General features: G+C 40.0%; 1 protein-coding gene across 1 annotated transcript in view; it reads right to left on the bottom strand.

Annotated features, from left to right (window-relative positions):
* Positions 1-4,669: 4,669 nt before the first annotated feature.
* The window catches only part of TBC1D8B (TBC1 domain family, member 8B (with GRAM domain)), a gene marked incomplete at its 5' end in the record, with an annotated part of 27,552 nt that continues 18,560 nt past the window's right edge, over positions 4,670-13,661 (bottom strand). The window contains 9 exons of the mRNA XM_010284085.1: positions 4,670-5,250; positions 5,594-5,691; positions 6,048-6,104; positions 6,994-7,077; positions 7,382-7,447; positions 8,344-8,584; positions 8,799-8,867; positions 10,031-10,129; positions 13,499-13,628. Coding sequence (XP_010282387.1) covers positions 4,840-5,250; positions 5,594-5,691; positions 6,048-6,104; positions 6,994-7,077; positions 7,382-7,447; positions 8,344-8,584; positions 8,799-8,867; positions 10,031-10,129; positions 13,499-13,628 — 1,255 coding nt within the window. The remainder of the gene's footprint in view (positions 5,251-5,593; positions 5,692-6,047; positions 6,105-6,993; positions 7,078-7,381; positions 7,448-8,343; positions 8,585-8,798; positions 8,868-10,030; positions 10,130-13,498; positions 13,629-13,661) is intronic.

Genomic DNA, 13,661 nt, shown 5'->3' on the forward strand with positions numbered 1-13,661 from the left:
GACCAGTGCCAGAAGCAATAGGGGCAACACATAAATTAGAAAGAACAAGACATGAGAGTCGGTGTAGACACGTCTGCACACTGTAAATGTTTTAATTTGGATGCCAAAAACAAGTAACGATACTCTTCCTGGGCTAACTTGCCATCTTGGCCCTGAAGGAAGCGCAGGCTGCACACAAGGCTAAGCTAGTCCCAGGCATCAAAATCTGGGTCTCCTCTTCACTTTTTCTCCACTTCCGGGGAGGCTGGTGTCCTAGCATGGTTTTTGGCTTGGCCCTTGCTTTGGAAAGCACCGACTAAACATCACAGAATCACAGAACCACAGCATCATTAAGGTTGGAAAAGACCTTCAAGATCATTAAGTCCAACCGTTAACCCAACACCACCATGCCCACTAAACCATGTCCCAAAGGGCCACGTCCACACATTTCTTGAACACATGGCTTTAACATGACCAACGCTCTTGAGGGAGCTTCTGAAATAGTCCATCATGAGAAATAATAGTGCCTCAAACACAGGTATTTTTTTTTCTTAAGTGGAACAAGTTTTTATTTAACACCCCATTTGTCTTACAGTACTTCTGCATACAATACATTGTATAAAAAGCCAACCTGCCAACACAAACATGTGTTGCCTTCTTGGTAAAGTGACAAAGCTATAGCCGAAAAGACAAAATAGCCTATTTTAATGGAAACAAACTGGAATACTTCTTGTTTTAGTTCAGATAGATAACAACTGCAATCGCAATCAAGAACCTTGTATGGTAAAACTAGATGAGAAACTGCTAATAAAAATCAACACGCAGCTATTTCTTAGCCATGATGGTAGCAAATTCTAATTTTAGAAATGACATTATTATCTAGCCATTGGAGTGATAAACAAGTAAGTGGCTTGATTTAGGAATGGACAGAAACACAGAGTGCTTTTTATGACTCACAGGGCAGCGACCATTTCCGTGTCCTGGGAAATGCTGCCAGATGAACGACAAGCAGCTCTCCCCTACAGTGAAAAGGGCTCCTATTTTCATTACTATTAGTTGAGCCATTCCCTCACCTCGTGTGTTCAAGCCCCGAACCCGGCGCACCGAGAGGTCAAGCAGGCAGCTCCTCGTGGGGGTCAGGGCTGCCACCACTCGCCCGGAGCACCGGGGACGGCGACCGAGGGAACGTCGCAGCTCTGCTGGCCATTCCCCCTGGGCTAACAATTACATTCGACAAAAGGCATCTCATGTGCATAGCAACAACCATAACGGCCTAGCCACTAGGAAGGACTGTGCCGCGTATGCCGACAGCCACCGAGAACGTTCCAGAGTAAATACCCACAGCATAGCTGCCAAGTCACGCTGGTAACGCTGCAGCAGGTAAGTGCAATTTTCAAACTGTATACACAGCATCACTAGTTTTAGCAATCTATATCCTACCTACAGCTGTCTATTTTGTACTGATGATGATTCGTTTATTTCCTATGACTGAACTAAAAAAATAAAGACAGATAACTTCATCAAAACTGTTACAGAAAAAAAATAACATAGGTGAAATGACACATCAGTACTCACTTAACCACGCTGCTTCCTGTTCCTGAATGAACTGTTCAAAGTTCAAAAACACTTCTGAAAACTTCCAAGTTACAATTTGAACGGAAAGTCCCTGTTTGGGAAGTAGCTGAGTAATTCTGGGTCAGACGCTCTGCAACTGCCAGGTCCTTGCTAGCACTTCTGCTAATGCCCAGCTACGCGTGGCAGCTGACCTGCAACAGAAGCGTGCGCACTCACAGCGTCTGAACGCAATCTGATGTGAATCTGGGTTCATCTTTGCATCACCACGAACTTCAGGCGGCCAAAAAGCTGTACCGCATGGGGATCTCTGTCCCTGGCTATGCAGGGCTTTAAAGTCAAGGCAAAAAAGTCAAGTCCCTTTGGGACTGAAGAGAAGGAAAGAGCTTCTATTGCTCTAGCTCCCCCAGTCCCAACTAAGCTTGCGTATATTTGTTAGCCAGCCTGCCTCCACAACCGGAAAGGGAAGGAAAGGAGCTAGACACCAACTCCGGAGTTACTCTGTCACGAGCAAAGCACAGGTGTCCCTCAATGTTACGGCACGCTGTGGAAGGAGCCCAGCAAACACCTCTGGGCCAGGCTCCTTGGGAATAGCCGGCATTTGCTACGTCTCCCCAAAGGATCAGCCTGCGATCCACAGGCTCCACCAGGAAGAACCTGCCAGTTTAGGCAGGTGCGCGAGTGCTGGCAGCCTGCTGGAAGCGACCTCCACCCTCCGTCCCGCTGAGGCGGGATGCCTGGCCACTCTGACTAGTCTCGCTGGATCTGCCAGGATCCGTGTATTACAGGAACGAGTTAAAGAATTTACCCTTCTGGGAAAAAATATAAACAAACTGAACAGAAAAAATCCATGCAGTTAATAAAAGTTAGTGTTCCCCTACATATCTCAACTTCTCACCTTAAATCAATTTTTATATATATATATGCTGGTAATCTCTCTTTATAGAAAAATATGATAGCTGATAAGAGCTACTACATAACTGCAATGGCTCTACAGTCTCCCGGATTGACACGAGTAGAATGGCATTTTAAAAAGGTGCTCAGTTTTGCATGAGCAAACCAAGTAATGTCACACAGCTGTTACATTTTGCAGGTTCCTTCAGTACAGTCTTCTGTACTTAGCTCTTAACATCTTGGCTCTCAACCAAAAAATGTCATTGAGTTTTAAAACTTTCATATCTCTGTGCTACCTTGCTTAGCAAATAGATCATAGCTTTGAATACTTCCTAAAATTAACAGTATCCATCATAAACCTAGAAAAGCTTTTTGGATGGGCAGCTGCATCTATTTGTTTTCATGGGGCTCCATTAATTTTAGCACAGCTATTTGCAGAAAAATTACTCACTGAGCAAACCTTATCTAAGTACGTCCTGGACTAGAACAACAATATCATCTGCTTTGTATTTCTAAAACAACATTAGGAAAACAGTGAGTAAATACATTTTAAAAGTAACACAGTGTTGCCCAACTTTGCCTCAGAAACATATGAATGGACAAATTAGTTTTTATATTTTATGCATAAAAATACAAATCGGTATTATATTGTATCAAGTGTAATTACTTTGAGAAGGTTTCAGAAAAAAGCTTCCTCATTTCTCACATATATGATATAGTTTTTGGAGTTACTGTTCATTCAACAAAACTTTATTTTACATTAATACCTGAGAGTATGGGGGAAAGTAGAAGGAATAATTCATAAGTTAATTGCTCCTGATCAAAACTGTATTCTTTAGAAGCAGCGTGGGAATTTTAACACCAATTGCAATGATGGTATTTCACCAAGTGCTTGTAACACAAGCCGGAATTTCATTTTATTCTTCATTCATATTAGTATTGCAAGAAAAGCCTCAGTGAACTATACTATCCCCATTCTGCTTCTTTACAAAAAACATGCACCGTATAAAAATAATGCTGCTCTGCAGAGAAAGACTGTCATGCAGGCTTTAGAAACAGCCATTTTTAACTATTTGAGCACAGTTTACTTTGTTGTTGTTGTTAAAATACAAGCTCTTCCCCTCTTTCTCTAAACCCATTCTAGCACCAGCTACCAAAGGTTCAAGGTCAACATTTACCAGCATTAATGCTCTCAGAGCTTGCCTCCTCCACAGGATCTTTACTTTTTATATATTAAAAATTTCAAGTCAGATTCCAGAGGATTTTCTTGTTGCCATGAATCCTGCCAGATAGATAGAAAATACTACAGCAGCAATAATCCAGAGAGCTATAGAAAAGAAAGAACAATTACTAGGTTGAGGTATGGACTTGGGGTGGCAAAGCAGCAACTGCAATCTGTCCCTAGCAGTTCAATAGGCAGCATTCAGCTAACTATGAAGCAGCTAAAGATGGTCTGTGCTTGGGCTTTCTGAACACAAGCAAAAACTATACATTCCATCAACATGCTCCTAAGAAGCCAACAATGGCTCCTCTTGCAAGATGAATGACAACCACCACATGGTAAGAGAGATTTAGCCACCGCTTTCCCTTGATTTCGACAATCTATACTAGCTTTTGCACCCGTGTGCAGCCTGGGTGACCAAACAAACTTCCATCCTTTTCACCTGTATTTTAGGAGGATTGGTATGAAAATGGGGAAGAGAACTCCTATATAAGCTGAGAAAGAAAAGCAGGAAACCAGTTGTTTGTTGCAAAAACTGAGACGTGGGCTGGGAGAATGCAGTCTGCAAACTGCCAACGAGGGAGTGGCATCTGCAGGAGCCCATGGCCATCGGTAACACCAACGTAGAGGAACTGCAAGCAGGGCAACTTTCTTCTCTAACCTCATGACCTTGTGCCTACTATAGCTGCTATTCTTATTCTTCACCCTACTTTGACCCCAATCCACATGCAAGTTTGGAAATAACTAATTAAACTAACCTGGAAGACAACCTCTAAGCTGTCAATACTTCTTTTAAGTGAAAATGGCTGGAAGTCATTCCTTTTATCACAGTAATAGAAATGAACCCGGAGAGCTCACACTATAATAAGCTGTCATTCAGATAGGTTTGCAACAGGTCACATCCAGTATTTCTAAGCAATGTTGCATATTTTAATAACATGGTAAAGACAGTTTATTATTCAGTCCTTTTTTTGGAGTGAAACTTAGGAACAATGCAAGAAAGTGATTGTGCTTCAAACTATTTTTATTTACATTACATACCAGTAATCTGATATTTAAAGCTAACTCTTCAGACTTCATTCCCTATGTAAACACCAGACTCAATTTCCATAGTAACAACCTTCATTTGCAAGCGCTTTATGTGGTTAATTCAGAATCAAAGGTAAAGAAAATTACACTCTGGTTCTCGCTTTAAGTTGTAAATTTTTAGCACTCTCTATTTTAACTTTTATGTCATGAGGTTTCTCAAAAAATCGCACAAAAGCTGGTTCATTCAATAAGGATGCCAGAATCTGTTCAAAGGCAAAAGACCATTCGTGGTTCCCTCTCAAGCTCTGTGCTTTACTGCCGTCAGTCTGCTCAGAGCTGCCTTCCTCCTGCCCCTTTCTGGGCATTTCAGTAGGCACTTCCGTAACAGCAACTGGACTTCTGACTGGTGATGTGGGACTCTGCAGTCTTCTCCCAACTTCTTCCGTTTTCGGCGGGCGGCTGGTAACCACCGCTATAGCCCGATACAACAGTTCCTCCTCAGCATCCCCATGGAACAGATTGTACAGAGTTTTTGAGAACTGGATGAACTGAGACTACAGAGAGATATAGAGGAGACTATTCAGAGAACAGCAACACAACTGACCTGTTTCACTACACTTTGTGATCTCACTCCAGTGCCTGCTGCTGCTGGGCACTTGGTACAACTGCTCTAATGATAATACGGGCACAGACTAGCCCGGACAAACTTAAGTGTGTCTGAAAGTCCCTCTCTTCATAAGCTTACAGTTACAGCAGTTAAAAAACCCCCACAGTCTAATGATTAATGTGAAATGCTGATATTTAAGGGATCCTACAAATCCTTTAGAAAACTACTAATAGGACTTAAAGGCTAAACAGCAGTCAAAAATAGGCTTAAGTAAGATTCAGACAGTTTACCTGATTCATTCTTGGCAAATCCTTAATGTTTTCTTCTTTTTTAAGAAGTTCATCTTGCCATTGCTTCAGATATGCCTGAATATCAACCTTCCCCTTCCCTACTTGACAAAAAGAAAAAGAAAGAGAAAAAAAGACAAAAAAAAGAAAAAGACGTGAACAAACAAGAACTAAGAGTTTCCCCTGAGGGATGATGAGCAAATGAACTGGCATCCTCAGTGTCATTCCTTCTCGACAGAGAGGTGCAGCCAAGGACTAAACGGGATCAGAGTTTACACTACCCTCTCACCCCTCAGGACTATATAAAGTATATAGTTAAATCCACTTATAAAAGTGGATATAATGTTAGCACTACACTAGATATGACGTTACTCAGTATACTTTGTCACCACACACTTTCCCAGCTGTACTGCCCCAAAAGACACTAGTTACCAAATGTGTCTCCAGGGTTATTTACCTTTTTCTGGACTGCTCTTCAAAGAATCACTTTCAAGACTATCCCCAACAGATGAAACTACAGTTTAGGAGGAGAAAAAGAAGAAAGTGTTATTTATTTGAGGAAGGAGGACCAATGGTTCATTTCCTTTTAACAAAAATTCCTTCCTTAAGGAGCAAGACCATCACCAATCCCTATGTTCCCAACACAGATTAGGACAAGAAGAAACCACATGGTAAGTTTTGGGTACTTTCTATAAAAATAGAAGCCATCATCAGGCTGGAGATCACACAAGAAACTGCAATCGGTTATATCAAGCAGATAATCTTCATAATGTTCATGGCCCATGTCTTTAACAGTGGTGAGAACAGTACCCATATATTACAGACAAGGTACTTTTGGTTAATTTTTAAAAATCAAAAACGATCTGTCTTCACTTCACAAACAAGTGAAACTGCACAGCTTTCCAAACAGAGTATCTTATCAACTCCATAAATTTAGACACCCCCCCCCCCCCACTTTTTTCGGCTTACTGGGTTTAAAATGGAAGGAAAGGGCTTTGAAACACTTGCTTATATGCCTCAAAATAATTATGGATTTGGATGTTTTGTTTATTGAGGTAGGAAATATCACCCCTTAATGCAAAAGTGAAATGGCCGTCACTTCAACAACCACTGCAACAGGTTGCCTATTATGCTGAAAAATGCTGACCAGATACACTCCTCTATTTCCATATAAACACCCGCGGCCTTTGAATACAGTCATCAAACTAGCTCTCCACAAATTCTGCACTACTTTATGAAAATGTAACTATCTACAGAAGATCTTCGCAGAGGATTCTTGTTAACAGTGGCATGATTTACTGGATTTACTAGCTTTCAGAAGACAGCTCCCCATTTTTCACCACTAAGATAATTAATAGATTCCTTCTAATATTCTGCAGGCAAAGCCTCACACTGGAGCTTACCACTGAGTTGGCTGAAGTGGATCAGTTCTTCTTTTGAAAGATCACCACCTTTGGAAGGGCTTAGAGATTCTACTTCAGTAAAAGCTGCAACAGATAAATGAATAAAGTGGTTTTGGGGCTTTCAAGAATTACCAAAGCAGTGATAAAAAGCAAAAGCTTTGTACAGACAAATGGTCCCTATGAAGAGAAATGGTACTGGAGCAAATTAAGTACTTCTCAAAGAATACATGACCCTGGAAGAAATATACATCTGTATTACAGCTATCAGACTGTACTGTAGCCAGGATTGGTGATAACAAGAAAAAAAATAAAGCTAAGACAAGAAAAACATGCAAATACGATAAAAGCCAGGAACAGCCCTCCCCAAATGCCACCATCTCTCGCTTACCTGGAGGGATGTGCAACTTAAAAAGAAGCTTGAGTTTGTCGGTGAAACTTCCATTATACATGGTATCTGTTAGAGGAAAGAGGCAACAGTCTGTTGAACTGGACCAAACTTTAAAACACCCTCTTAAACTAAACAAATACAACCCAGGAATGTTGGAACTGGACATATGTCCTACCTTACATGGAATATAATTAGAGATGAAGCTTTAGTCAGGCAGCATCACCTGCAGCCAAGCTGGGGGTTTGCCTACACTAAGGACAGAACACTAATAACGTCTGTGACTTAGTAAAATGAAACTACAGCACCAAAGAAATATAGGACTGATGTCTTCTCAATATTTTCCCTTAAACTTTTGCTTCCTGAACAGTACCACTTCCAAAACAAGATGAAAGGGACACAGTAGTAAGTCAAGAAAACTTTCAGTTCCCCAGAGATATAAGGCATTGGTCATCTTGCACGATCTGTGTATGACATGGCTTAGTATGAGGAAGCATTTGTCATCAACCAAACAGGCTGGGTAATGAGATCATACCATTTCCTAATTTTCTGATACTTTGATGGTAAAGCCATATTTAAATCTCAAATAGGAGATTAGTCTCCAGGGGATTAACGTCTCAGAAAAGTTACTAGTTTGTAAAGCCTTGTGTTAGCTATTTCATGGTGAAATACAGACCAGAAAATGAGAGCACAGTTCTGTAGGTTAAAGCCTTTATCATTCACCTAAACAGTGTAGCTCCCACTCTCAAGCTTATAAGTACACTTTGAGTATTTGGCTTGCCATTTAAACAGTCTTTGCATTTAATGTCACATGATAAAAATCAAACTAGTTGTCCCTAGGTTAAGAAGCTAGTCCCCTTAGGCTCTTTATATAGTGTATGGAAGGTGATCCTAGGTAATACCAGGACTACTCCTAAGATGGAGTTCCCTTGTGAATGTGCTACATATATGTGTTGTTCTCATACCAAGAACACCGGCAAATTGTTTGAAGTTTATAAGGCAATCGGAGCTCTCATCTATCAGTCTGAATGTCCAGCATGCAAGTGAGTCTCTGTTTGCACAGTGTGACCAGGGGCTCAAGAGATGACAGAGAACCCTGAATTGCTGGCAATCGATCCGATACTGGTCAAGATATGGCAGACTGGCATCATGATGTTGCAAGACAGGACTATTTACATTCCAATAACAAGAAAGAAAGTGCTCCTTCTGCAAAGGAAAAATAAAATGTTAGATTTTCTGAAACAATAACTCTATCTGGGTGAAAGATGTGGGAAGTTAATGATGCAATTTGATTTAAAGCTGATATGTAAAACATATGTTGAATCTAGATTTTACCTCAATTTGTTAAAACCGTTTCACACCCAAAACACAGTCCACCATTGAAACGGATGTTTGGAAAGTGAGGAAAATGGCGCATTACCTTGAATAATTCATAAAGCTCTTCAAGATCACTAGGACTGAATTTTACATCCTGGGACACAACACGTAGCTGAAACAAAATTAAGAGAAAATTAATTAATGAGTCTTCCCTCTTTGGAATAACCCTGTAGAATAAAGTTATTGAAGATTTAACCTTACATTAAAAGACAGTGTTTGAATATTCCAGGTTTTGGCAAACAGAATTTCTTTTTAAAAGCAATCAGAAGATTATACACTGAAAGAAATAATTTCTCAAAAAAAAAAGCAGCTTATAGCTAGTCACATTACTTGCATACATGGAGCCTACACTACAAAGCCCAGGAGATAAAACTCAATTATTTATAATGATATAATATATAGCTTCCTTTATAATGGGCAAAGGCATATTCAGCTCTCAACAGTGAAGCTTAATCCTCATTTTTTAAATTTAAAAAAAATATAAATTGTTCACGTATTTTTAAAACAAAGTTAGCTACAAGACCAGGTTCCATCTTCACAATATGTATGTTTTGTAAAATGAAATACCACAGTTATCATCTTAGCACAACAAACAGCATTTACTATCAGTTGCTATAAGCCACATTTACTACAGAAGGAGGCACTGCTTGTTACATAGACTACTATTATCATCAGTTATTGGAAATAAGCCACTGAAGAAAACAGGCAATTGAAGGAGGCCCCTTGCAACCACCACCTTCATTCAGGAGTCTGAACATCAAAGGATGATACTGGCAGCTGAAGAGCTACCACACCATGCATGCATTACCAGACATCCACACACGCCACAGGCAAAAAGCAACCTTTGTTGAATGCAGTACAATAATCTCTTCAGTGACATTTGGGATTGCTTCCCAGAGTAAAAACGCAGGTGATTGTTCTACTGTAGCACTGTGGACATTTTACAGTGCTCTATGCCTCTGAGAGAAATGCATTAAGAATTTAACAACAGCAGGCAGAAATATAGGTCAGCCTATTCAATCAAGGCAAAGCGTCAGAGGTACGCCAGCCTTTAGAAGATGTCTGCGATGGTGTTACTTGACCAGAAGGTCATGCTGTGATTCACAGACTGAAAATGTCACAGGCCAAACTTCACTTAACAGACAGCCTGCAGTCGAGAGGGATTTCAGCATAAAATTATGTATTTGGCCCTAGAAAATGTACCTCTTCTCAGAATTTTCCAAAAGGGAACCAGTTTTATCAGAGAGGAGGGTTTAGTTCTTCCAGGTAACTCACCACATTCTGCTTGGTCATAGCTTCTAACATCTGGATCACATAAAGCCTGTTCCTGCAGCGCATGCTCTCAACATCCTCATATCGAATATCACCGTATCTCTAAGAAGAAAAGCATCGTTCCATGAAATCAACTGTTGCTAGACACATCTATTTTTGTCTTTCTTGCATCCAAGTACAATACAGGTATGGACACAAAGGAAGATCCCAGAAACTCTAAGCACTAACATTCTCCCTAAACAGTGCAACTTTTAAAAGGGCAGATGTTTCAAAGAGTGATCGAGAAAGAAGAAACCAGAGTAGTTTGCTGTGTGGGAAGACAAAGGAAGGGATTTTACCACGTGTCGGCTCTGTATCCAACTGTGCTATCACATGGTGACTACTACTGCAGGGTAGCAAAGTCTGAGATGTATATGTTGCCAGAGCTTGAAGTTCACCCTCGTGAACTTTAGAAATTGGCTGAAGTAATTACTGAAACATTCCTAGCTACCTCTGGAATTTCTGAAGGACAGGAAAGGTATCTGAGCATTGGAGTAGAATAAATACATTTACCTTTGAAGAAAAGTGAGATAGTAGGCAAAAACTATAAACAAATTCCAGAGAAACCATGGAACAAATTATTAAGCAATTAAAACCTAAATAGAAACAGATAAGATAAATCAAAACGGGCCAACATTCTTTATTAAGATCATGTCAAATCCATTTAATTTCCTCCCACGGGGAAATTCAGTCTAGTGTGTAGAACTGAAACAGCAGATAGGATACATCTTCTGTAAGGTTTTTGACACTCTCCAGCAACGCACGCAACCAGGAAGCCATAACCATAATCACTCTAATAACAAACTTTGAGAACAAAGGAGCGATAAATGACCAAACGAGGCAGGACTTCCAGCAGATTCTCTGCCATGTGTTTTGTTCCCATTTTTGGCAATGCACTTTAAATAAGGTATGAAAAACTGCAACACAGTCATAAAGAGTCTGAGCACATAAGCTTTGACAAAAGGCTAGAGGAACTCGTGTTGAATCTAGAAAAAGAAAAGATCAGAGTTGAAAGGGTAAATGATGAACAACAACCACCTATATAGCAACAAGGAATTGCAGTGAAAACTGCCATTTACTATCCTCAGTAGTGCTTTATGAGCATCCAAGAGGAGCTGGACTGGATATCAGGGTATTTTCTGACAAGGGCAGAGAAATCCTACGAAGGGCTAAAGTTTTTGCAGATTCTCTTTTGTTGAAGAGTTTTAACAACATTACACATTTTTCAAGGAAGATCTGGGTGTATGCTGGACAGGGAGCTGAACTGGATGACCTGTGGAGTTCTCGTCCAGAACTGTATTTCTATGTTCCTGTGAAGACCACTACCAGCATACTTCTGACTTGGAACAAAGAGGAAGCAGAGAGAAATTGCATTGCTGAATCATAACTCATTCACTGGTCTGGCTTCTGGGCACTGATATTGTGCAATGGTCTCAGTAAGAATATAAACAAGATGTATAATCTAACTCTGAATTAGTGTGCTGTGATAAAATGTTACACGTTCTTCCATTCACTAGTTAAACATGACTTCTTCATACGTGATTAGACTGCCAAACAATGAGTCTTGCATTTGTGCCTGAGTCACAAAGGCATGAAACTGAACATCATTTTAAAATTCAACTCCGTATCTTTTCACTTAATCTCATTTATCTTGTGAACATCTATGCGAAGCAACAGTACCGCAAAGAACATCTCTGTTCACTTATTCATGATTTGTAACTAGACCTATCTGCAGAATGACAACTGTCCATTGCAACAATCTTCCCATTTTGAAATTTGTTTTATTTTATTCCCACAGTGATAAAGTAAACCCCTTCACCGGAACAGAACTGTGTTGAAATTAACTGTCTGGTCAAAATGGGAAGCTGGAAATCGACTCTCACTTTGTATCAGCAGTTCTCAAACAAGGGGTTGTGACACTTCCCAGCACTGAAGAAATTCAGTTTTGACTGAAGATAAAAATTTGCATCCAAAAAAGGGGCTATGAGATAGAAACAGGAATATGGACCTAGGAAGAGGGCTGTCAACTTGGAAGTGGGCGATTCAGGTTCAAGGATCTGCCCAAATCAATCTTCAAAAGCCATAACAAATCAGAGCCTATTGCTTCGGTTCAGTCACCTGCCTGCAAAGGCAGGGGTAGAAGAAAGGGAGTTTCTTTTACTTTGTTATTCAGTAAGGATTCCATCTCTGTGAAACCTTCAGCTTACACTTCAGAATGCAATATACAAAGCTTCATTATTTACCATCTTTGCTCTTTATTCTGCAAGTATTCATCCTCACTATGAGATCTCACCATGACAAGACAGATCCATAATAATTTGCAACTCTTCTTACAAGAATCTTAAAGTGTTTTATTAATGTGATTCTTCAGTATAACATTCTTGTAAAACAACGGTGATAGCAGTAGTACAGACTTTTTATACGATTAGCCCAGTGTTATAAAGACACTTCAAGAGAACTTGAATTTCTCGTTATTGTCTTTGTTCACCCCACTAAAGGCAAAGTCCTCTTCCCAGTAAAAAAAAATCAAGAGACAGTTCCTAAATAATACAAATTACAGTTAGTTTAGCTTTTCTGAGTCAAGGCCAGGACATTTTTCCAAAAGACATGTATTGTGGATCTTTCACTAGACACATATGACTGAGAATCAGAAAAGAAAAAAAAAAAAGTATTATATAGGTAAAAGAAACCAGCTAATAGAAAAAACAAAATGTGAAGAAATCTTTTCTCTCAGCTTGCCTTTCACTTCAGGTGGGCTGAGCAGAAACCCATCTACAAATGCATTAATACCCTGATACAAATCATGCCAAGGAAGGAAACACCTCATGACAATCTGAGGACAAATGGAGGAGAAGCTAGACCTATTTCCTTCCCAGTGCAGAGCTGCAAAGTTAGATGTTGCAGAAATCAAACTTGCAAATTGAAAGAAAGTACTAAAAGATCATAACTGATCTTCCTTATCCAACACATCTCTAACCAGTCATTTAACCCACACAATAAACTACTCAAGTACACAGTTTCCTGCATACGTTGTTTATGTCAAATGCTACCACTATCTGCAATATGCAAATTAGTAAATGCAAGGGCTGTTTCTGCTGTACTTTGTCATTTAGTTGACGTACTAATAAAGTGATTGAGCGATAGCAATACATGACCTGTGATGAACCTAGGGAACTCCACTCAGGACTCCACTCAGGACAGCCCAGCAAGCACATTTCAGGCAGTTAAAAAAACCAAAACAATATAAAAACAAACCTGTCCCATACCCTATAAGGTTTCCAGTGAGGCTCAACAAAATACAGAGCCCAATTTCTACCAATCTAGACAGATTTTCTGCTCTAGTTTGTACAGTGCAGCTGCATTATTTTTAAGGTAACCCATGCAACGTAAACACTGCATGGGATGTGAAAACATACCGACAAGAACACATACTTCATTTGACTCTCGAATCAAATCAGTAATGTCCACTTTTGGATGGTCACTCTTTGTGTCACTGAGGTTGGAGCCCTGCTGCACAGCTGGAGGCAAAGGACTGTCTTTGTTAGTGACACTGTCAAAAAATCTGCACAAAGCAAACACATGAGAAATCAGCAGG

The sequence above is a fragment of the Phaethon lepturus genome, unplaced genomic scaffold, assembly GCF_000687285.1.
Source record: "Phaethon lepturus isolate BGI_N335 unplaced genomic scaffold, ASM68728v1 scaffold17323, whole genome shotgun sequence".
Taxonomy (NCBI): Eukaryota; Metazoa; Chordata; class Aves; order Phaethontiformes; family Phaethontidae; genus Phaethon; species Phaethon lepturus.